The sequence below is a fragment of the Corapipo altera genome, unplaced genomic scaffold, assembly GCF_003945725.1.
Source record: "Corapipo altera isolate COAL_440 unplaced genomic scaffold, ASM394572v1 160, whole genome shotgun sequence".
In the NCBI taxonomy this organism is placed as follows: Eukaryota; Metazoa; Chordata; class Aves; order Passeriformes; family Pipridae; genus Corapipo; species Corapipo altera.
In genome coordinates this window covers 774,053-797,704 of record NW_020885016.1, presented here as the reverse complement: position 1 = coordinate 797,704, position 23,652 = coordinate 774,053, and the positions used below count along the sequence as shown (strand labels likewise).

Here is a 23,652-nt window from a genome sequence, read left to right as displayed (position 1 = left end):
CCCCCATCCACCAGAGCCCACTTTATATCTGGACCCTCAGGCACCACACCAGGTGTTCCAAGGTGGATTTCTGGTGCAGGGAACAGGATTTCCAGCCTTCTCCTGAGATGTGGGGCAGCACCACAGGCAGTTGCTCCAGCCCGGATGAGGTCCCTGCAGCTCAGTGCCACAAGGCTCCAGGTTCATCTCTGCACCAGCAAAGTTACGATATGGAGGCAAAAATCATATTTTTGTACCAAAAATCGTGTTTATTTCTCCATCTTTTGTACACACAAGCTCTCAAACAGCGCTCCAGGAGCACCCCTTTCCCACAGCTGCAAAGCCGTGAAAAAAGGCTTTAGATGAAAGGACCTGGTACAAGAAAATACAGAGCTCCCAGACAAGGCTCCAGGCTGGCCCAGATGCAGCTCACGTATCCCAGTTTCTCCCTCAATTTGCAGATTTCCGGACATTTGGTAGCTCAGAGCAGCCTTGGACATTTGGCAGCTCCTGCCTGCCCTGATCAGCCTGGCAGAGCCCACCAGCACCCAAAAATGAGGGTGGCACAGCCCCACGAGGAGCCCTCTGATGCCCCAGGCACCGGGAAGGCAGAGAGACTGATGCTTTAATTATCCTACCTGCCCTTTCTGACTCCCTCATTCTTTCCCAGGGGGGTGGGAAGGGGTCAAGCTTCGTGTCTAGTGCTCCTTCCCACACCCGCTGCAGCAACAGAACCACAGCTCACCCGGGCTGGAGGGTGGGCAGTCCCTGGACTGTGAGGCTGAAACAGCAACACTTCTCCCCTGTCAGAGCAACATTTCTCCCCCTTTTCTCTGTCCAGCACGAAGCTCCTGTGCACAGGCAGCACCCACCTCATCCCCAGGGCTCGTCTGCTGTTGTTCTCCACGGTTCACGCACCGCTGGGTTTGCACAGCCCAGCACCTGGGATGGAGCGGGATAACAGCCACGAGGTGCCTTTGGAGCAGGGAGCAGGCACCGTGCCCAGCACAAAGAGCCTCACCGGGTGCAACCGCTGCCGGGGGGGGGGGACTGGTGGCCGTGCCACGTGCTGGGAGGGGCTGCCGGGCTCTCCTCAGCTCACTCGGCTTTTTGTTAGTGCTTTCAGCCCCGTGGTGTGATAACAAACCCCGGGAACACCCAAAATGCTGTGAGAAATGGAATTATTATTACTATTGAACAAGTATTGTTATTGAATGTAAAGGCTCTGAGCAACCTGGTTTAGTGGAAGGTGCCCCTGCCCATGGCAGAGGGTTGGGAAGAGGTGGTTTTTAAGGTCCTTTCCCACCCAAACCATTCTGGAATTCTGTGATAAGTGCATTAAAACTAAAAGCTGCAAAGTGGGACTCCAGGAGGGAGCAGTGCTCCCAGTAGTGCCCTGGCACACACAGGTTCCCATAGGGAAGAGCCCTGTGCTGGGTGACCCCAGCAATGCCCCCCAGACCCTGTTGCTGGCTCAGCCCTCCCTGGGTGGCTCTCCCAGATTGGAAGGTGCCAACCTGCCTTCTCTCCCAGAGCATTCCCAGCCACCCTATTTCCTTCTCCCTTTTCCTGACACCCCAGCTCTTACCTGGGCTGGGATCAGCCTGTCTCCTCCCTCAGGGATGTGTGACAGCCAGGCTGTATGCCAGTCCCAGATGATGCTGGGCTCTTACGGATCACTCTATTACTTCAGTGTTATAAATATGTTAAATTAGAACAAGAAAACAATTCAGCACTTGGAAGATACAAGCTGGGGCAGAGCTGTTCCCACTGCAAACTCCACCAGGATCCAGCACCCTGCAAGACCAGACCTGGGGTCCCTGACTGTCACCCCAGCACTGAGCTATGTGTAGGGGGGGCTGTGGCTTTATTCTGTCCCTGCCTTTCTGCCCAATCTGCTGCACCAGGAGAACCACAGACGATGTTCCTGCCCCTGGCTGAAGCCTTTGACCCTTCAGCAGTCTACAGGGATGGACCAAAGATGGGTCAGGAGAGCTAAAATGATGCAAAAACTGCCACTAGCAGTCCCAGGAGGAAGAAGGAAGATAAATTATCCTCCACATCATGCACAGATCCCAGAGTGAAACTGTATTTTACTTACTGAAATCTCTCACAGGTCGAGCAGCGTTCTGCCTTTGTCCAGGAGAAATGTCCAGCTTGAGCAGCTGATGGTCTCCGTTGTCTCCACAGGGATGCTCCTCCATCTCTTGTCACCTTGCTGGCTTTGCTGGTCTTGCTTGGTTCTGAAAACAAGGGGATGTTGAGAACAGGGGGAGAAGCTCCTCCAGGCCAGCTCTGGCACAGACCACCTTCCTCAGGGGCCGCAGCCAACTGGGCTGGAGGAGCCACAGGAGCTCAGGACACTGGGGGAGGGGGGTTGAGGCATTCTCACCACGGGATCAAGGCTGCAAAATGCATCCCATTAAGGGATCAGGCATCCACCTGCTTTCACCCCAACCCAAGAGAAAAGGTGTGGTTCTGACAGTAGCACCTGATGGGCAACACCGTGACCCAAATGGGGCTCCAGAGCTCAGGAGGTTGTGCCTCCCACGCCTCCCCTGTGCATCCCACGGGAGAGGACAGGCAGTGTGATGGAGGATGCTGCCCCCAGGCTCTCACAGGGCTGTGCTGGCAGAGATTACAGCCCTCAACCCCCCGCCCTCGAGCCCCCCCATTCTCCACACTTCGGCCTTATCCATTTAAGCCTCCCGGTGCTGGTGTCCCAGGAACGGGACACGGACAGTGTCTACCCTTAAGAAGCCTTCGCGGCTTAAAGCCTGAGCTCATCCAGCTCATGACGCCGCGCTCCAGGCGCTAACCCCGAACCAGAGCAGCCGCCGGGCGACAACCGGCACCGGGACACCCGGGGGACAGGGCACGGGGTGAGCGCGGTGGCTGAGCCCTGGCACGGCCACGGGGCCACCACCGGCACGGCCCCGCTCCTGCCTGCAGTGCCTCGGAAGATGTATTTTTAAGGCTGGGAGGAGATGGCAGAAGGGAGGGGAGCGGCTCAGGAATATGAAGCAGCATCCCAGTTACTGCCCAGGCGCTGCAGGAGTGAGGGATTAACTCTTTCAGGGCTGAAAACCTTCCGTGCTGTCATTCCCAGCTCCTGAAATACCAAAGGCAGGCACACGAAATTGTGCAGAGACAAGGTACAGGATTTAAAAGTTTTTGGAGATTCTGCTAAATAACAACAATCACAAACCCAGCACCCCTCTCTTACCCTCCACCCCTGAAACTCCCCCTCACCCCTCCTTGGTGCATCTGTCTCTCCCTGTCCCGCTCCCAGCTGCAGCCCCACGTGGAATTGTGGCACAGTGGGCAGGAGACGTCACTTATGGGTCTGTCCTCTCCCCCAAAAACCAGCAAAGCAAGAGAAACGTGGGCTGTGCAGAGGGAATGGCTCAGACAGCGCTTGTTCCCTGTGCACGGCGGGTCTGACACACACAGGTCGCACACACAGCCAGGCTGGGAAGGGACCGACAGCCTCCAAACCTGGACACCCACCATCTCCCCTCCCCTTCCAGGTCTGCTGGCAAGATGTCCCTTGCTCAGGGTGGGCATTTTTTCGGAGCTGGACCCCAGTGTGTGGGCCCTTCGTGGGTGCTGCTGCTGTGTCACAGCCCCTCGGGGGTCTGGCACCGAGCAGGGATGAAGCATTTGGTGTGCGCAGACAACACAGGGAGCATTCAGAGCTGCCAGGCTTTGTGCACGGATCCCCTCGGGGCTGCAGCAGGAAGGAGGGGGGTGGGGGTGTCCCCCCAGCTGCCAGCTGGGCTGTAGCAAAGCTAGACAGGGCTGAAAGGAAGCGGGAGCCTCTACTCAATGCACTTCTTGTCCTACTCCCTCTGCAAACCCTCCTCTGATTCAGCAGCCCCGTCTCCCCTCAGGGCCTGCTCTGCACCCAGGCTCTCCCACACTCTCTATGCCTCTCCTGAGCCCCAGACTGCAGCAGCAGCTTCTTGCTCCTCTGGGCAGACTCATCTTCCTCCCACAGCCCGTCTCTCCCCCCAGCCAAGTCCCTTCCCAGCACAGCATGAACCCGGCAGACTGCTCCCTCCCTCCCTCCCTCCCTTCCCCTCCGCTCCTTGCAGCTCCTAATTGCTCCCTCACGCCCCCACCGACACTCTCTCATCTTTCTCACCAGTGAATTTTCTCACATCCTCCCACCTTTTTATTCCATGAATGTATTCCGTGGCTTTTTTTAACCTGGGTAAACCATAAGCATCCGCAACATCCTGTGAAGGGGAGGGCTGTGAAATGACAGCTTGGCATTTAAGGCTGCCCCTCCCAGCTCCATTCAAGCTCTTACTTACAATGGGGGAAAACATCTCTAGTTTATCATTTCATGTGTCTCCTCCACATCCCTTTCCTGAATTAAGCTTGCAGCTGATTTAGCTCACGAGGTCCCTCCTCAGGCAGGGGAACCAGAGCTGCAGGCAGCACAATGTGTTTCAAACAAAAAGAAAGCCACTGCTGTGGTTGCTTTTTTTCTCCTCTTCTTCCTTTCCCAGGGATTTCTAGATCTCGGAGGAAATATGGGGTTTTAACTGCTGCAGAGCAATTGGCTGACATTGCCCTGACACCCCACACACCCCATGTTCTGCTCCAAGTGGAAATGCTCAGCTTGGAGCATCCCTGTGTTCACAGAGTTAAAAGGGAAAAGCACAGAGGGCAGAACAATCCCTTCGAGATCATAAAATCACAGAATGGTTCGGGTTGGAAGGGACCTTAAAAACCTTCCAGTTCTACCCCCTGCCATGGGCAGGGACACCTTCCACTAGCCCAGGTTGCTCCAAGCCCCGTCCAACCTGGCCTTGGACACTTCCAAGGCTGGGGCAGCCACAGCTTCTCTGGGCACCCTGTGCCAGGGCCTCCCCACCCTCCCAGGGAACAATTCCTTCCCAATATCCCATCTAACCTTGCCCTCTGGCAGTGTGGAGCCATTCCCCTTGTCCTGTCCCTCCAAGTCCCTCTCCAGCTCTCCTCAAGTCCCTTTAGGCCCTGGAAGGGGCTCTCAGGTCTCCCTGGGATCTTCTCCAAGTGCACACTCCCAGCTCTCCCAGCCTGGCTCCAGAGCAGAGGGGCTCCAGCCCTCAGAGCGTCTTTGTGGCCCTATAAGCCACCAAGCATCCAGGTGAGGACCCTCTGCATCCCATCACAGTCAGTCTTTTTTTTTTTTTTCTACTGAAATATTGTCAGAAATATTCCTACTATTCTCAGCCTTCCTGTTGTGTTTTGTTTCCTGCCTTTTAGCAAGTTAAATACCGGGTTGCAGCCACGTAGGAACCTCCTTCTCCTCCCACGGGAGCTCAGCTTCTTCAGGAGATTGCAAGAGACCCCTCTGGAAATCCAGGTGGGCTTTATCAATATGCCAGCTGCAGCAGGAGGACAGGAAAACACTGAAATTACCGACCATTAATAGCATTTTGGGCAAAGAGTATTTATGGCTTGGCCAAGGGATTGTTGGGCTGGAACCCCTGGCCCAAAGATGCTATTTTTGGTCATCCCCAGCAGATCTGCTTTGAGATGTCAGTGGCTTTGTACAGGACTGACAAAATATTTCGGGAAGATTTGGAAATTGCTGCCTTCTACCCACAGTACATGGATTTTTGTCCCAGCATGATTTTGCCCACTGGCAAAGATGCAAGCTGGCTCCATCTCTAACCCGGGCTAGAGATGAGCATCATCATCTCCTCTCCCACATCCAGGGAACAGTCTGAGCACTGGGACAAGGGGGGATGTGTCTGCTCTGTGCACCAGAAAGCAGAGTCCCCCCTCCAGCCCAGCCCTGGCTCTCTCCTGTGCCTCCTGGGCCAGTGGTGATGGATTTGTGATTGATTTCCTGCCTTCACTTCCCCGTGTGCCGGGGAGCAAATGGCAAAGCTGTGACATCGAGGTGACACAAAAGGACACTGGTTGAGTCACTCCAACCACAAACCAGTTCTGAATGATCCGGCTGAAGCTCTGAGGGTGGGACAAGAGCTGAGCCGGACCGGGGGAGGACACTGAGCTATTGTGCGAGTGCCCTGCCGTGGTCCCTCAATGGGCTGCTCAGCATTCCCCTTTCCCTGACCTCATTTCCCGACAACGGCTCCTTTAAGGAGAAGCCCGGCGGCTTTTCCCGTTCCTTCACAGTCTAGGGATGGAGCCGCTCGTGGCTGAATAGACACAGCTGCCTGGGCAGGATGGGAATCAGAGATCAGAGCTGACAGGGCTCACACGCTGAGCTCCCGACTTCCTCGGGAGCCGTGACAGGGGATGGAGAAACGTCCTGACAACTGGGGATGGAGGAAGACAATACATCCCACCGGGAGAGCTCCTGGGGACCACAGAACATCAGACAGGAGGTTCATGGGGAGGAGGACTCAGGGAAGAACTGGGTCCAGCATGATACTCTGCAAACACATGCAGCAAACTACTACGGGTTTGGGACCTGGTGTGGGTTAACCTCAGGGGCAGCTCTGCCCCACACAGCCCCTCAGTCCTCACAGAGGGATGGGGCAGAACTGGAAGGGGGAGAGTTGAGATAAAGGTGGTTTAATAGGTGAAGCAACAGCTGAGCATGCAAACAAAGCAAACAAGGAATTCATTTATCACTTCCCCTCGGCAGGCAGGTGTTTAGTCATGGAGCAGCTGGTGGTGTTTAGCTGCTCACCAGGATTCAACCATGACAGGACCACAGTGCACTACACTGAAATCACCTTCTGAATGGAGCAAAAAAGGGGAAAACCCAAAGGGCAGGGGAAGGAAATCCCACATGGGCAGAGTGCCTGGTACCCCCTGCCCTAACTCCTACCTCCATGAGCAAGGTGTAAGTGGAGCCCTCGTGGCCCTTGCACCCTGTAGGCAGTGACTCAGGGCCCCTTGTTTTTGCAGGTGTGGAAGGGGAAATCTTCCTCCTCCTCCGAGGGAATTCGGGTCTGGGATGGCTGTGACGGCAGTGAGTGTCCCCCCAGGGTTTGGATTACAGCAGGAGAGCTTCCCGTGGTCAGAGCACACAGTGCTCCTCTGGGAAAGGGCTGGAGGGTGAAACCAAGTCGGGAGATGTCAGTGGGTCACAGGGCACGCTGTCACTAACAGAGGAGGAGCAGGAGCAGGGTCACACATACAGGGTTTGGGCTGCTGCTCACGGACACCGAGCCTGACACTGGAGGGGACACGGGCACCCTGCACGTCACAGCACCAAGACATGTCTGCCACACAGAGCCCAAGCTGGTGAGGGTCTGAGGGGGCAGCAGGGCTATGCTAGCCAGGGACTAGCCTTGGACCCTGCTGAGGCCGAAAGGCAGAACAGCCTGTTACAATCACAGAATTGTTTAGGTTGGAAAAACCCTCTGAGATCATCGAGTCCAACCATTAACCCAGCACTGCCAGGGCCACCACTAAACCATGTCCCCAAGTGCCACACCCACATGACTTTTTAACACTTCCAGGGATGGTGACTCCTGTGCCAGAGCTTAACTACCCTTTCAGTACAGAAATTTCCCTAACATCCAACCTGAGCCTGCCCTGGCACAACTTGTCCTGTCTCTGGTTCTCTGGGAGCAGAGCCTGACTCCCCCCCCCGGCTCTCCCCTCCTGTCAGGGAGCTGTAGAGAAAAAGTCCCCCCTGAGCCTCCTTTTCTGCAGGCTGAGCCCCCCCAGCTCCCTCAGTTGCTTCTCAGACTTGCACTCCAGACCCTTCCCAAGCTCTGTTCCCTTATCTGGACAAGCTCCAGTCCCCCAGTGTTACTTTAAACCCCTGCCCTTTCCTGCAAGTAAGAGATGACCAAATACCCCAGTGCCACTGGAGGCTGTGTGAAATCAGCTGGAGGTTTCTCTCCACGCTTCTCCCGTCCCTCCTCCTGTATGGGAGAGAGAAAAGTTGTACCTTCACCACTTCTACATCTCTACTCTGGTTTTCTTTTTCCAAATACTTGTCTCAGAGATCTTCCTCCCCCCCTCTTCTGCCCTGGTCACCAGCTTGTGGTCACTTGTGTGGCACAGATCTGGCACCGCCTTTCCTCACTCCCACTTTGGGCTCTGCTTTTTTCTGCTTTCTTTTCCACCCTGAGCACATCACAATCCCTCTACTCAGAATCTCCCAGGTGAGCACATCACAATCCCTCTACTCAGAATCTCCCAGGCAGGGACCACTTTCAGCAGCACAAGAGCTGCTTTAACATCTCTTCACACTGGGATTCTGCTTCCTTAGCCTGGAAGACTTTTTAGTAGGACCTGTAGTAACAGGACAAGGGGGAATGGTTTTAAACTAAGAGGGGAGATTCAGACTAGACACAGGGAAGAAATTCTTGGCTCTGAGGGTGTGTGGGGAGGCCCTGGCACAGATTGCCCAGAGAAGCTGTGGCTGTCCCTGGATCCCTGGAAGTGTCCAAGGCCAGGTTGGAGGGGGCTTGGAGCAACCTGGGCTAGTGGAAGGTGTTCCTGTCCATGGCAGAGGGTGGAACAAGATGACCTTTAAAGGTCCCTTTTAGTCCAAACTACTTTGTGATTTTATGATTCTAAGAAGAAGTTTGGCATTCTGAGTCACATCCCTGGGCAGGAGAACAGACCATGGCACGGTGGAAGTTGCTCTGTGAGCCAGCACAAATGGAGGGGTGGAGAAGCTATTTTGGATATGGATTAAAAGGACAGTCCACGTCAGCAACCACAGCAATACCAGCTGGGTATGTGGACTGTGCCATGGTTTCCTTGACAGCTGAGAGGAAGGAACAAACAGCAAAGAGTAATAGCAGGTACTGTTTTTTCCATCCCTTCCCAGCCCTGGAGCTCCCTGTGGGAAGCAGCACAGAGGAGGCACAGCTCGGTGAGCAGCACTACCCTGCCATGCTCCCCTGCTCTGGCAGGACACGCTGCAGGACTGCAAAGCTTCCTGTAAGACATCCATCATTCCAGCCGTGTTACCCACCAGCAAGGAAAACACAGGACCCCGTGACACTGATGTGGCAGGAACAGGGAACAAAGCCCAGTATCTGGACTTTGTAAGCAACAGCCTCACACCCTGCTCTGCTACAGAAAACAGCATCTTTTCCCGATTGTATCATGGAAAAGGACAATAAATATTCAATGTCCTGCTCCTCCAAAGGGTAGAATCCAGTGGGTCTGCACTCTGAATATGCTTTGAGGGAATGTTTTCATGCCCTGTGGGTATGATGGGGGGTGGGAAGGCTTCCACCTCCCCCGCTCTGGATGGGAGGAACTGAATTAGGACACAGACTGCCTGGCAACGCCTTCCTCCTGAGGAGGAGAAGGGGGGACAGCTCCACAAGGATTTCTGGGCACGTTGTCTAGAGCCTTTCACTTCCTCAGAGCCCCCAGCTGTTGGGTTATTTGCTGATCGTGGAGGCCTCTCTGGCTGCTCCACTGATCTCCCCCAGGGTCTTCTCTCCCTCTCTGCTTGGCCCAGTTGTCTCCTTATGCCTCTCCCCTGAGCATCCCGGGCTGCTAATGCCCCCCTGCCCTCTAATCTCCCTTTCACTCCCGTGCTGGCGCTCAGGCCACTAAGGAGATTATCCTGGTCACAGCTGCTCGTCCTCCCCGGCAACAGGGGTGTCACCCCGGGGGAGCCACGTGCGGGGGTGACACATGTGCCACCACCACCCCAGTGGCAGCGCAGCTCTGGTGCCCCCTCCTGTCCGGCCCCAACCCCAAAGGAGGTGCCGAGTAGGATGGGATGTGCTGGGATCAGGCATTAGTAGGATATTTGCCTCTCTCAAGCAGGGAATCTGGGAGACCTGCACCCATCCGGCCCCTCTTTTTCGTGTGGGAGTCTCCCAAGCTTGAAAACGGGAGAACCGGGACACCCAGGCAGGATATGGAGCATCGCCCTTGGAGCACCGGGGCTCAGCCTTGTGCTCCAACAGCACAGAGGCAGATTCTATGAGGCAATTAAAACTCCAATCCCAAATAAAACAGCACCTTCCCGCTGCCCCTACCAAGCCGGGCGGAGTTTGGGAGCTCCTGGCAGCAATCGCTCCCCTCTCTGCGGATCCTCCCCGGCACCGAGGGAGTTAACGCCGAGCGCCCGGGCTCTCGCAGATCTCCGTTTCCGTGACAACAGCTCCCGATGAATCCCAGAGCTCTAAAATCCCATTAAACATCTGCGAGAGGCTGCCCGTGCTGCCTGCCCAGGCTGCCACCTGCCGGCACCCCCCAGCCCGGCCCCCACGGCACCCCAAAAACACGGCTGGGGGGAGCAGGGACAGCCCCAGCACGATGGGGTGGGGCACGAAACCCGGCAACCAGACCCGGCTGTTGGGCTAGCGAAGGGAGGCTGCAAGGATTGAGGGTGTAGGGGTACACACACCCCAGTCCCCAGAGCCTTGGGGGGCTCCTGGGAGGGACACAACCCCCATCACCCTGGGCTTGGCTGGCAGGGATGCTCCTCTTGGAGCAAACCAGTCCAAAGTCACTCACAGTGGGGGTCTTAAAGATTTGGGGGCAGGTTTGAGTGACAGCAGTGAGCCACTGGAATCTAGTAGGGCTTTTGAGGGTTTTACACTGACCCCTCTGCTTGTGGAGAGTCTGGGGGGCTGTGAAGGGTCTCTGAGGATGAGACAGGCCAGTGGCCCAAAGGGGACTTTAGGCTGAACTCATCCCAAGCCAGAGAAGGTGCCTGGAAGGCTGAGGAAGGATGCTGTGACCTGGATAATTAGGGTTCCTGCCTCACCTCTGTGCTTCACTCACTCCTCTCCAGCTTCAGTGGTTGATTTAAAAATCAAGGATTTTTAAACAGCCTTTATATTTGATTTGAGAAATTTGGGCTTTTCCCTCTCCTTGCTTCCACCACTGCCTGCAATAAGAAAAAGGCATCAGGAGAAGGAGAGGAGGAAGCTGGGGAGGTGCTACATTTAAGGTGATCACAGAATCATTAAGGTTTGAAAAGATTTTTAAGCTCATCAACCCAGCACCACCCTGTTCACCATTAGAACATGTTCTCAGGTGCCACATCCACACTCTCTGAACACTCCCAGGGATGGTGACTCCACCACTTCCCTGGGCTGCCTGTTCTAATTCCAAGGGGGAAGAAGTCTAGGAGAGAACAGGCACCATCCTTGAGGGAAGCTCAGACAACAGCACAGTGACAACCCATTCCTGTGTGACTGGTCCTGGGGCTCAGCGACCTTAGAGAGAGAACCTGTGTCCAAGTTTATTATAATACAGCTTATTACACAGTATATAATATCTATAAAAGTCACACATACACAATATATAAACCTTATTATACAATGAGGCTCCTGCAGCTGAACCTGACTGTGGGACTGCTCAGATGCATCCCAAATTGCTCCCCTGCACTCCTGGGTTCAGAAGTGCAGCTTTTCAGCTTTTCCTTCCATTCACAAGCGCTGCCAAGTCATTTGGATCCTGGGAAAAAGCCTCTCCTCCGCTTGGGGAAGGATAGGACAGGAAACAAGCAGGGAGGAAGCAGTGCCTTCTTCACCTCCCCTCCCCATCTAACTCCATCCCTGGGTATGGGAGGGAAAAGTCACAGGGACCTGCAGCAGCAGGAGCCCTGGAAAAACTCTGGCATCTGCAGGATCCAGGGGAATCCAAAAGGGGCCACGGATGAAAGCTGACACAGAAAGAAAATGCTCTTTTTGAGCTACAAATGCTGGCACAGCTGCTGGCCAGACCCCCTTCCAAATCCTGAAACATGCCAGCAAGGGGATGGGAATCATTAACTGGCTCCTTTGTGTGATTTAACCATTTCCACCTCCTCTTGCCCCCTGAAAAAGCTCAGATTCATTAGGGTTTCCAGCCCCCCGATGCTGCAGTGCCTGGGGCTCCCCCCCAGCAGCAGGAAGGGGCTGAGAGAACCCCTAATGGAGAAGACAGGGCTCCCTCTCCCCTCCTCCAAAGCTTTTAAAGGCCAAAGCCATTGGCACAGGGCTTTTCTGCACGGGTAAACGCCCAGGAAAGATGTTAAACAGCACCCAGGGGAAATGAAGAGTGGTTTGATGCTCCTTTCAAAGCACAGAGCCTTGGAAAGCCCCTGGCTTCAGAAGGGAATGGAAAAAAAAAGAAGCCTATGTCTTGCATCTAAAGCAGTTGGCTGAGAGCTACAGGGTGATGTAGGATGGATGCTGAGCAGGGTGGGGACCTCTGTCCAGGGGAGCTGGGACACAGCCCTGCCAGACACTGGGCAGGCATTAATTTTGCTGTGGAGAGCCAAGCCCTTGGGGTTCCTGGGCTCAGGGACAGCAACGTGGGGGTCTGCAGCCTTATCTGTGCGTGCTCTGGAGCAGGACCCCCTTGTCAGAGGCAGCAAAGCAGCGGGAGGGAGGGAGGGAGGGAGGAATGTGAGAGCTTGCAAAGCATCTCACTGCGGGAGTTGGAGCTGCCAGGAGGAGGGGATGCGTTTCAGGAAACCAAGAGAGGCAGGAAATCAAGGGAGAGGGACAGTAATTGAGTCCATATGTTGGAAGCAAAGAATGCATCTGGTAGCAGGGAGCAGGCAAAGGGAGAAGGCCCATGCTGTGGGGACAGCACAGGACATGCAGAGTCACATTAACCTCCTGGACCAAGCAGAAGGTTGAATTCAGACCAACCACAACTGCTGGGAGGGGTCACTGGTCTCTTGTTGCAGGTCTGTGCCTGTAGTAGCTACAGGCTCAGGGGGCTTCCAAACTTTAACTCATTAATATCTTTAATTTAATGGGTAACGTTGCAAAAAGGTGAAGGAAATCGCTGTTGTATCACAAAGTGACAGGGTTTGTTCTACATCCATGTCCCTGAGCATGTCTGGAGCTGGGATGTAAAGTGGACAACATGAAAACATGGGCAAGAGGGATATCAGGTCCTTCTGCTCCCCAAAAGCAGCACAGCTTTGGTGCAGGAGTACCTGCTGATGCAGGATTGACTCAGAGGTAAGGGCACAGTCAGGGGGATGAATGAGGAACCTGGGGCTGCACAGTCATCACAAGGCTGTCCCACAGAGCCAGTCCCACAGAGGCCATTCCCCTTATTTAGGTATTCCCAGGTTCGGGCTCCAGAGCTGGGAAAGCTCATAAAAATATTTATGGCCTCCCCCCCTCCTCCCTTTTCAAACACATTTGCAAAGAAATCCGAAACGTATGTGGTTGGAACAGAGGAGTCTGGAACAGCACCATGGCTTGGGAAGGGGGAGAAGAGCTCTGGTGCCAACAACCCACTGAGCCTCCCAAGAAATCAGGGGAGGGGATGGAGCACAGGAATACAGGGCTGAATGGGTGCACAGGCTTTGGTGTGTCATGCAAATTGCTGCATTTTATACAGCCAAAAAGCCTCTCAGGAAGACCCTCAGGTTTAAGAAGGTTCTCTGTACCCAAGCAGGCTTTGCACATCGCTGAAGGTGGCTTTACTGTGAGGTGTCCCTCAGCCACATGTAAAACTCCTCAGGCAAACCTGCAATTTGCTGCTCTCAGGACTCGTGTTCTCAGTAAATTGCAACACCACTTGTGCTCTCCCAAGTTTCCACCCCTGGGAATCCAGCTCCAGAGCATTTTTCTTTCATCTGTAGCTCTCTACACATGCTACTTGTAGGGCTTTGCATTCAGACCAAAACTTCTGCTGTCCCAAACACCCATTTCATCCCATACCTGCGTTTGTGCCTGTTCCCTGCTGCTCTCACTCCTGGGGCTTCTCCTCTGCCTCCTCCCTCACCAGCTTCCCACAGCAGATCATCTTTCATGCTGCTCCTGATTCTCCATGGCAGCTTCTGCAGCACAGGAGACACAGCTGCTGTGGGGCTGCAGGAGGGGTGGGAGGGGGGAAAAACCACACAAAAGTGGTTAAAATCCTTCCTGGGAAGGGGGAGCGTGAGGAGCAGGGCAGAGCTGAGCAATGGGGCTCTGGTGTAGTTGAAGACGTCCCTGTTCATTGCAGGGGGGTTGGAATTAGGTATTAGGAGGCAATTCCTCCCTGTGAGGGTGGGGACGCCCTGGCACGAGTTGACCAGAGAAGCTGTGGCTGCCCCACGCCTGGAAGAGTTTAAGGCCAGGTTGGACAGGGCTTGGAGCAACCTGGGATGGTGGAAGGTGTCCCTGCCCATGGCAGGGGGTGGGACTGGATGATTTTTAAAGTCCCTTTCAACCCAAACCATTCTGTGATTTTCTATGATCTGGGCAATAAAGTTTTTCAGAGTTGAGAGGAAAAATCATTTTACTCACCAGAAACCTCTTTCTCAAGTTGTTAAACTCTGTGTAGTTGCTACCAAGTCACCTTCTGGGGAGCAAACAGGAAGCCCTGGCCCAGGACTGTGCAAAGATGCTCTGGTTTGAGTACATCCTTCGCAGCTTCTCACACTGTATCTTGGCATTCTTAAAGCTGTAAAATCCAGAAGTCAAGGACCATAACCCAAACATGAAGTGGAAAACACCGGAGGAACGTCAGACTGCAACATTGTACCCCATCCATGGTTCCTCCCCACTCAGAGGTTTCAGCAGACCATGATGCTGAGATGGACCCAGCCCAACCTGCTCAGTGCCTGGGGGACACTTACACCTCCAGTGTCAAGGGTGGACAAGGGGAAACAGCCTCAAACTGTGCCAGGGAAGAGTCAGGTTGGACATCAGGAGGAATTTCTCCCTGGAAAGGGTGGTCAGGCACTGGCAGGGGCTGCCCAGGGAGGTTTGGAGTCCCCACCCCTGGAGGTGTCCAAGGAAGGCCTGGCCGTGGCACTGAGTGCTCTGGGCTGAGGGACAAGACGGGGATTGGGCACAGGGTGGATTCCATGGGCTGGGAGGGCTTTTCCAGCCTCAGTGATTCCGTGATTCCAAGATTCCGTGGTACAGCCCTGACTGCTCAAAGTCCACCAGAACACTGCAACACCCAGACACTCAGAGCAGCCCTTGGCAATCCCACAGCACTGCCAGCAAACCAGCAGGCTCCAGGCAGTCCAGAAACTCCAGGAATGCAGTCAGGCAACTCATTTTTAGATGACAACTAAACAGAGCAGTGATCCCTTTGCACAAAGATGTCAAAGAGGCTCAGAATGACAGAATTCCCTGTGGATGGCAAACAGCATCTCTGCAGCACTTTGAGATCCCCCCCAGCTGTAGAGGAAGATTCCATGGTCTATACCACACGAGAAATGTCTTTTCCCACATAACAGACCCTTCTACTCTCTCTCCAAACTTTACTGAGACCCAGGGATCCCTTCTGCCACAGCTCACATCCACTTTGAAATATTTTTCTTCCTAAAAGCAGAAGGATATTGTCAATTTTCCCCCACAGATTTGTCACTCTTATCTTATCTGTGTCAGCTGGGAAGTTCAGAATATTCCACTGCACATTAAAAATCTGTCCTTTTGTCCTGTTTAAGCTTGTCCTCAAGTTCTCAGCAGACACTGAAAAAAAAAAAAGACATAAAAATAGAGAAGGACATTCCTAAAATATTTGCTTTAAGCAGAAGCAGTTTCTATCCTGCAACTGTCTCCAGTTGTACCCACTGAAAATCCCTTTGACCTCACTGCTGGGAGCGTGGCTCATCCCCCCTGCACAGATCCAGGCAAATAACCCCCCAAAAACATAATTAACTTGCTTCAGGCAGTATCTCAGTGCTCCCTCAGCAGCAGATCTGCCAGGAAATATGGTCCTTCCTGCCCCTGGATGGTTTGTGTGTGAGCTCAGAGCCAGGGCAAAGCTCATCACACAGATGTTCATGTGCATTTTCCAGGCAGATCTGAGAGCTCTGCAGCATAAATACACATGAAAGCTGAAAAAAGCTCTGCCCCCTCTTTTTTTTTTACATTATTTTGGTATGGGACACACACCCCAGGGAAGGTCTGCAAGCTTTAACAGTCTCCAAAGTGAGGGGAAAAAAAGTGGGTTTCTTTGGATTTATTTTTTCCAGCTCTTTCAGGACTGGCAGCTTGAATAGTGGAAAGACCCCGGAAAGTGACTGCCCAGCTCCAGTGCAGCTGGAGGGCACTGGGTTACACTGGGGGGTTACTGTGTGTTAGAAGAGGGTTGAATATCAATATTAGACCAGTTAAGACATAGATGGATAATATAAATTTAACAATAACAACAAATATAAATATAAATATAAATATAAATATAAATATAAATATAAATATAAATATAAATATTAGACTGGAGCAGAGCTTTAGGGGGGCACAGTCAGTTGTTCAGCAAGTTTTCATGCTCTAAGGGACGGATGCATCTGCACTCCATATCCTGCCTCCTGCTTTCCTTCCTCCCTGAACACTGACTCAGCACCTCCAGCCTTTTACCACAGGTCAAAACAATAGGTATCCTTCCTCCCAGCCATCACATCCGCCTGTTTCATCAATAATTCTTTCCCTCTGCAGTTCAGCACAGCCACAGCTTTAAAAGGAAAAGGCTTCCACTGCAACCACACAAATAAAGCATCTTTAGGAAGCAGCCTCAGGCTTTGCAGACACAGCAATGAGCCAAAATTCTCTTTGCTCAGAGCTGCTGAGATCCAAAAAACCCCCTGTTCCTGAGCCACAGCAAACACCTCTCCATCTCTGGGATCACTTCTGATCCCAGGACTGTGTGTCTTGGAGCTGGACATGAGAAAATCTGCTCAGGAAAAATTCTGGTCAGGAAAACAGGGCACACAAGAAGTATTGAAAGCCTTGCCAGCAGGTATTTCCAGGTGCTGGAAATCCTCTGGATGTACTTCCTTGCCACTCATGTGCTGGGAAAAAAAACTGGAGGGCACCAACCACTTCCCTGAGCTGCCCAGAGACAAGGACTCACCTTGCAGAGAGATGAATTCTCTAGTTCTGTGCATCTCTGCTCCAGACTCTCCAGGCTAGAGCCATTCCCCTGAGGACACCCACATGTTAGGACCTGCTTTGAGCCAAGGAGATGGAGCCCACACACAGGATCATACTCAGGCCACTCTACCAAGCAACAAAATGAGGATTATTTTTATTGACAGAGGCAGCAGGTGTTTGGATGCAGCACTGCATCCAGTTCTGGGGCCCACAGCATCAGAAGGATGTGGAGCTGTTGGAGAGAGTCCAGAGGAGGCCATGGAGGTCCTCCAAGTGCTGGAGCCCCTCTGCTCTGGAGCCAGGCTGGGAGAGCTGGGGGGTTTCACCTGGAGAAGAGAAGGCTCCAGGGAGAGCTGAGAGCCCCTTCCAGGGCCTAAAGGGGCTCCAGGAGAGCTGGAGAGGGATTTTAGACAAGGGTCTGGAGTGACAGGACAGGGGGGAGTGGCTTCCCACTGCCAGAGGTCAGGGTTAGATGGGATATTGGGGAGAAATTCCTCCCTGTGAGGGTGGGGAGGCCCTGGCCCAGGCTGGGCAGAGAAGCTGTGGCTGTCCCTGGATCCCTGGAAGTGTCCAAGGCCAGGTTGGACAGGGCTTGGAGCAACCTGGGCTAGTGGAAGGTGTCCCTGCCCATGGCAAGGGTTGGACTAGAGACCTTTAAAGTTCTCTTCCAACCCAAACCCTTCTGTGAGCCTCCAGTAGGTGCAGGGGGGGTGCAGGCACTGGGGACTGACAGGCAGAGACCTTCCCTCTGCCCTCGTCAGCTCTCACTTGTAGGATCAGAGGCTGAAAGCATTAAACGATGCCCGAAGACCCCCAGGCTTCAGAGCTATCAAAGACTTGTCTCCTGCTGACCTGAGGCAGAGTCCAACAGGGTGACCAGCACAGAAATCAGCAGGAGGATGAGGCAGAGAGATGTGTCTGAGCAGAGATCAAGAGATGCTTCCTGAGACGAGCATCGCTGAGCACGGCTGTGCCACAGGGTCCTGCAGCAGCACAGGCACGGCTGGAGCAGCTCATTGGGCAAAATGTTCTGCTTTTTGGGCTCCCACATGGCAGAAAACAGGCAGTTACTGAGAAACAACTGCTCTCATGCTGCCTCCTAACTTGTTATAGCAACCAGAACTATTTTCTGAACAGGTTCTGCCTTCAGAGCAGTTTTGCCTTCAGACCCCATCCTTGGGCCAGCTCACAGGAAGAAGAATCACAGAATGGTTTGGATTGGAAGGGATCTTAAGGATCAATCCCATGGGCAGGGACACCTTCCACTGTCCCAGATTGCTCCAAGCCCTGTCCAACCTGGCCTTGGACACTTCCAGGGAATGGGGTAGCCACAGCTTCTCTGGGCAACCTTTGCCAGGGCCTCCCCACCCTCACAGGGAACAATTCCTTCCCAATATCCCATCTAACCCTGCCCTCTTTAGAAGACCTCAGACCCAGTGTACATTTTCAGGGCCAGGAATGGGCTTATGAGGTTATCCAGGAGTTGAGGAGGAGAAAGGAGAATCTCAGGTTACACACACCTGGGCACAGGAGATGCTTCCAGAAGGATCATCAGCAAGGGCTGAATGTATCAGCAAGGGCAGAGTCAGCATCCCTTCCAGAGAGAGTCCTCTAAGCCCTGAGTGCATCTGAAGTGCAAAAATAGTGCTCTGATCAATAAAAGGAAAAAAATTACAGGAACAGGCATTTCTGAGCTATTCCATCCTTCCTGGATTTTCAAACTTCGTGAAGGTTCCAGCGTTAGGAACAACATCAGATTTATTTTCCACTCCCCTGTTTCTCATTTGAGGTCGTGGCTTTAGGGAGCTCATCCTCCTTGCTTCACAATTCAGTCAAGAGATGCTGCTCTCCCAATTCCTACCTCACTCCCTTCCTCCCCATTATCCCCCAGCAAGGCTAAACAGGACTGGGAAAACTTAACAGTTCTGCTACAGGAGGCCTTTTAGATTTGAGAATTTAGATCTGATTTCTGGAACTGAAGAAAGGGGAAAAAAAAATCGGGATGAGATTTTCCTACTGACATTGCACAGCCAAAATTTTATTAACTTGGAATTAAACGTGTCCGGAGAAAATGACTTTTTCCACTGGAGTTTCACCAGATGCATTTCAAACATCAGATTTCTCCTGTATGGACAACCCAGAATTCCCTGCCTTAAAAAAACCAGGACAACTGAGACCTGCTCAGGGTATTTTGGGAAGACAAATGGGGAGCTCTTAACTCTTCTTTTCTTTTTTTCCCTGCCTTTAAAAAAAGCAGGATGGGGGTGTGAAGCCAAGCAACCACATTTATGAATGGGAACAAGGACAAGGAGCACAGATTTTCTAGAACATACATATAACCCCCCCATTTTTTGGATCTTAAAGATCCATCAAATCCAAACTTCCCTTATGTAGATTCTCCCTAAATCAAAATGAGATGACAAAGCTGCCTCCCATACAGGAATAGGGTCAGTTTACCCAAAAACTTAGGGAATAAAGCCGGAATTTAGCAGGCCTAGGGGAATAACTGCTGTCCAAGGAGGTAAAAGACACTGGTAGCATGTTTGATTTTTTTTCTAGAAATTAGACACAGAATTTAAATTCATCACTGGCTGGTCATAAGGATGCTAAAAACCATTCCCAGGAAGCAGGATAAGGAAGAAAAGGAGACTATGGAAAAGAAGTCCCTACTGTCAGACAGGGTGTGTAGCAGACAGAGCAGGGAGGTTTTCCAGCGTCCTTTTCCTTGTGAGAGCTGACAAATCCAGACCTAAGACTAACCCTGAACCCACACAGTGGCCTAACCTGCAGATCCCTAAGTCCTCTTCCTAATCTCCCCAAATGGGCCCAGCACTGTTGTGCTGTATGGTAATTAGAAGCAATTACAACAGAAGAGTTAATTACAACTGCTGGGAATACTGATCTCCCTTTTCCTGCCCTTTCTTCCTGCTGTGACCTCGCTCCAGGACCCTCCTGGGACAACAAAAGGGGACAAGGGTCGTTAAAACATCCACTAAACATCAGCCGGGGGTGGGCAGAGCTGAGCTTAATGGGCAATTAGCATCTGCCCCTGATCAAAGATGCCTCCAGTCAACACTCCCAGCCCCCAGGATTGACAATGGGAAGGTTCAAGGAGTAGGAAAAGTGCCTGAGGGAGTCCCTGCTGCACTGGAGAAAGTGTTTGTTGGGGGAGACTCCTGCTGTGGTCCCATCCCAGGTGGCCACGGGGGAGTTTTCCCTTTCCCTTTTCTCTCTTTTCTCCTGTTAATTCCCCCTCCCCACACCCCAAAAAGGAACTTTTACTGCTGTAGTTGATGTTTAGCTCTAGCACCAGATTCTGAGGGTAAATCTGGTGTGTGTGAGCCTGTCTGGTCATCTTTTGTGCAACACCAGACAGGGAAAACTCTGCAGGGAGCATGGAGGTGGAATCACACAAGGAACAAAGCAGTGATAAATGCAAGTTTTTCCTAGGGGAAGATGCTGATCTCTGCTTAGAGGAAAAGTCACTCAAAATCCCAGAGTGGCTTGGGCTGGAAGGGACCTTAAAGGCTGTCCAACCTGGCCTTGGACACTTCCAGGGATGGGGCAGCCACAGCTTCTCTGGGCAACCTGTGCCAGGGCCTCCCCATCCTCCCAGGGAGGAATTTCTTCCCAATATCCCATCTAACCCTGGCCTCTGGCAGTGGGAAGCCATTCCCCCTTGTCCTGTCACTCCAGACCCTTGTTCCCAGTCCCTCTCCAGCTCTCCTGGAGCCCCTTTAGGCCCTGGAAGGGGCTCTCAGGTCCCCCTGGAGCCTTTTCTTCTCCAGGCAGAACAATCCGAATTCTCTTAGCCTTCCCTCGAAGGAGAAGTGCTCCATCCACAGAAGTCTTTAGCAAGGTAACCTCATTAAAGATATCTACTGCCTTAAATGAATGCAGAGATGATCTCCACAATATCCACCCACACATCTAAGCTCAGTGCAAGTCACTGAACTCCAAAGGATTTATGAGTGGCACAGGGGGAAGTGTTTCTGGAGACATGTTTGCAGGTTTGGGGCTGGAAGGATGACAGGAGATGCCCAACAACATCACAATCCCTACACTTTCCCACCCCTTGTTAATGCCATCTCCTCTGTGTTGCAGTGGAATCAGGCTGCCACAGACATCCCTTCTCCAGGAGCATGAACAGTCCCACCAGCATTCCTGGGACTCACTCATGGAAAAGCTCTGCACCCTTCCTGCGACTCCATCAGCTCCACACCACGGGAGGGGTGACTGGGGCATCCCACTGCTCAGTGCCCAGAAACTCACTGCTTCTCCAGGGGCTGGGATAAGCAGGGGGGGTGTCTGTGCCCATCCCAGGGTGACCACAAAAGCCAAGACCTGTCCCCTGACCACGGGAAGGGGACGAAGCAGCTCAGAACCCCAACTGTGCCGGGTAGTCCCACTTCAACACGGGGTTGCTGCACCCCCAGCACTGTCCCCCAGCCCTGTCCCCCAGCCCATCAGCATTCCCTGGAGCAGGAAGCTGCCCAGTAACAAGGCAGGGGAGGATGAGCATCCCTCCCTCAGAGCTGACCTATGGCTGTACTGCTTCTCCGTGGTGCCTCTGCCGCAGCCGGGCTGGTGCCTGGGGCCAGCAGGGAGTCACTGACCTATTTTCGTATATGCAGGCATGCACAGGATCACAGACAAAGGCAGCTTTAGCTTAGGAGATTTAAAGGAAAAGATACTCATCTGAACTACCCCCAGGAACCACAGTGGCTCCTGTGACGTTTGTTTTCTTCCCGAGCAGCATCTTGGCGTGTGGTTCTGGGAAAGGCAAAAACCAGCGTGGAGCAAAACAAATCAAAGAGCTCCACTGAGCTGCAAAATCACAGTTTTTAGGAAAGCAACAAAAGGGATGTGAGAATTTGGGAGTAAACTGGGCTTAGGACTTGATAAACACAAGGGCAACCAGGACTCACTACGTGGAGGGAATAGAACTGAGTAAGAAGGAGCAGTCCCACAGGATATCCCCCATCTCCCTGACACTGATGGATGAGCTGCCTGTGCAGACTCATCTAAACAGGCTGAAAACAAGTCAGCTTTCCCAGGGAACCTTTTGTTCAGGTTTGCTGATGGACTTGGCCCAAATTTCAAAGTATTTAATCCACACCTCAGGCAGGTTTTGGAGCTGGTTGGAAGTTGGTTGCATTTACACCAGCTGCTATCTCTGTGCACATACCTGTAAGGGTGAGGGCCCTGCAGTTTGGTTCTCAGGTTTGAGATGTCACAGAACCCCCCCCCCCAAGCCCTTAAACTGCACTCCTTAGCCTGGAAAACCCACAGACAATCCCAGGAGCCCTATAGAAGTTTGCAGACCTCTCACAGAAGGGAGAGATGTGCTGTGCAGAGCAAGAGCCTGCAGAGATGCAGGGACCAGGAAGGGACCACAGATCCCTCAGTCTAGCTCTGAGCCCCCAGCACTTTTTTTTGGTTGGTTCAGTGAAGTGGAAGAAGCCTCCAGCAGTTTGGATCACTGGCTTGCTTCATATTCTGGATTGGGAAACGCCTGCTCACGCCATAGCACTGCACAACATGAAGGATGCAGTGATGAATAACACAAAAAAAGTTCCTCCACATGGAGATGATGACAAGAGTTGCTCAATACCACAGGCTGGCAGCTCTCCTGGGACTCTCCACACAGCTGGGAAAGGTGCTGCTGCCAGGATTTGTTGGTGACAGACCAGGGGCAGCAACCTTCCCCCCCCCCAGACATGCACAGGCAGGAAGGAAAGAAAGAACAAGAACAGATCTCAGTGTCCCGAACAATGAAAACAGGAAAGTCCCTCTCGGCTGGGGAACCTGGACAAGGGCTGAAACCTGAGCTCCATCCTGCTTCCAGGCAGTTTGGGGGGGTCTGCTCAGCCTCCTGTGGAGAGGGGGGTTAAAAAAAGCACTATTGCAGCTGGAGCATCCTGTGGAAGGGAGGGATAAAGGGAGGGAGGGATGGACAGAGGGATGGAGGGAGGGGGGCACCCCCCAGCCCCGGGGGTGTCAGGGGGGCTCCAAGCAGCATTTTGACTGAAATGCCACCTCTTTCTGCACCCCCCCTCCCCAGTCGTGGCATCCCTGCCCTCCATCCTCTCACCCTGCATCCCCCTGGGTACCAGTCCCTCACTGCCTCGCCCCTCCAGCCCCACATCCCGCCCTGTCTCCCAGAAAACCACTGCCAAGCTCTGCCTCAGCACATCCCACATCCCCCCCCCAGCCCATCCTCCCTCCTCCCTGGGCTGACCTGCTTATTTTCTGCGTCAGAACCATAAAATGGAGACTGCAGAGGAGGAAAACATTCCTCCTAAGATGGCTGAGGGAGGAGAAGGATTTGCATGGCAGTGCACGAGCACCCTCTGCTGTTGGATGAGCCTGGGGGGGGCAAAACAGCTCCCCAGCCCTGCTCCAGCCCCACAGGCTCCAGGCAGGAAAAGAACCCCCCACCAGTCCTTACTGGGTCATTAAAATTGTTGTAATAGCCAAAATATTTGTTTAAAAAGCTTCAGCATCCTTATCACCTCCTGAGTTCTCCTGGTTGCCTCTCCCTGCCGCCTCATTTTTACTTATATTTTCCTTGCTGTGTTACGTTCAAAATCCTTAGGAAAAGGACAGTATTTTGTATTAAAACCAGCGTATTTTACACACACAACTGCTAAAAATTAATGCCATTGCCCTGCACACTTGTAAAATTTTCCAGGTTTGACAAAAAATATTAAATTTCATTTGTATTAAGTTGCACATCAGGACGAGCATCCAAAACTTTGTGTTATTTCTTGTGGGATGGGAAAAAGGGTTGAATATAGACATGAGGGGAGAGCCAGCCCTTACCTGTGGCCAGATATTGTCCCTAGGAAAGGTTTAGGGATGAAAAGCCACGTGGGAAATCCTTTAAGCTTCTCCCTGAGTATCCAACTTTAGGGCCAGGAGTTTGTCCATGTAGGGC

The 23,652-nt window shown here is 52.9% G+C and overlaps 1 protein-coding gene and 1 long non-coding RNA gene across 3 annotated transcripts in view; both read right to left on the bottom strand.

The window, feature by feature from the left end:
• Window positions 1–234: 234 nt before the first annotated feature.
• LOC113958971 lies at window positions 235–14,291 on the bottom strand. The gene is made up of 3 exons (XR_003531667.1): window positions 14,133–14,291; window positions 13,563–13,712; window positions 235–2,222 (listed from the first exon to the last, which is right to left on the bottom strand). It is a non-coding gene; the product is annotated as an uncharacterized LOC113958971 (long non-coding RNA).
• An 890-nt stretch (window positions 14,292–15,181) lies between these two features.
• LOC113958970 overlaps window positions 15,182–23,652 on the bottom strand; it is a 16,325-nt gene continuing 7,854 nt past the window's right edge. Inside the window, exons 1-4 of one of the 2 annotated variants that reach the window (XR_003531666.1) lie at window positions 22,954–23,022; window positions 18,233–18,340; window positions 16,693–16,838; window positions 15,182–15,311 (exon numbers count right to left, since the gene is read on the bottom strand). Coding sequence is in view for 1 of the 2 variants with exons in the window: in XM_027667638.1 (XP_027523439.1) it covers window positions 18,298–18,340 (43 nt within the window). In the remaining variant the exon portion in view is untranslated. Of the gene's footprint in view, window positions 15,312–16,692; window positions 16,839–18,107; window positions 18,341–22,953; window positions 23,023–23,652 lie in introns of those variants that run through there. The other variant, XM_027667638.1, reaches the window with a different exon arrangement.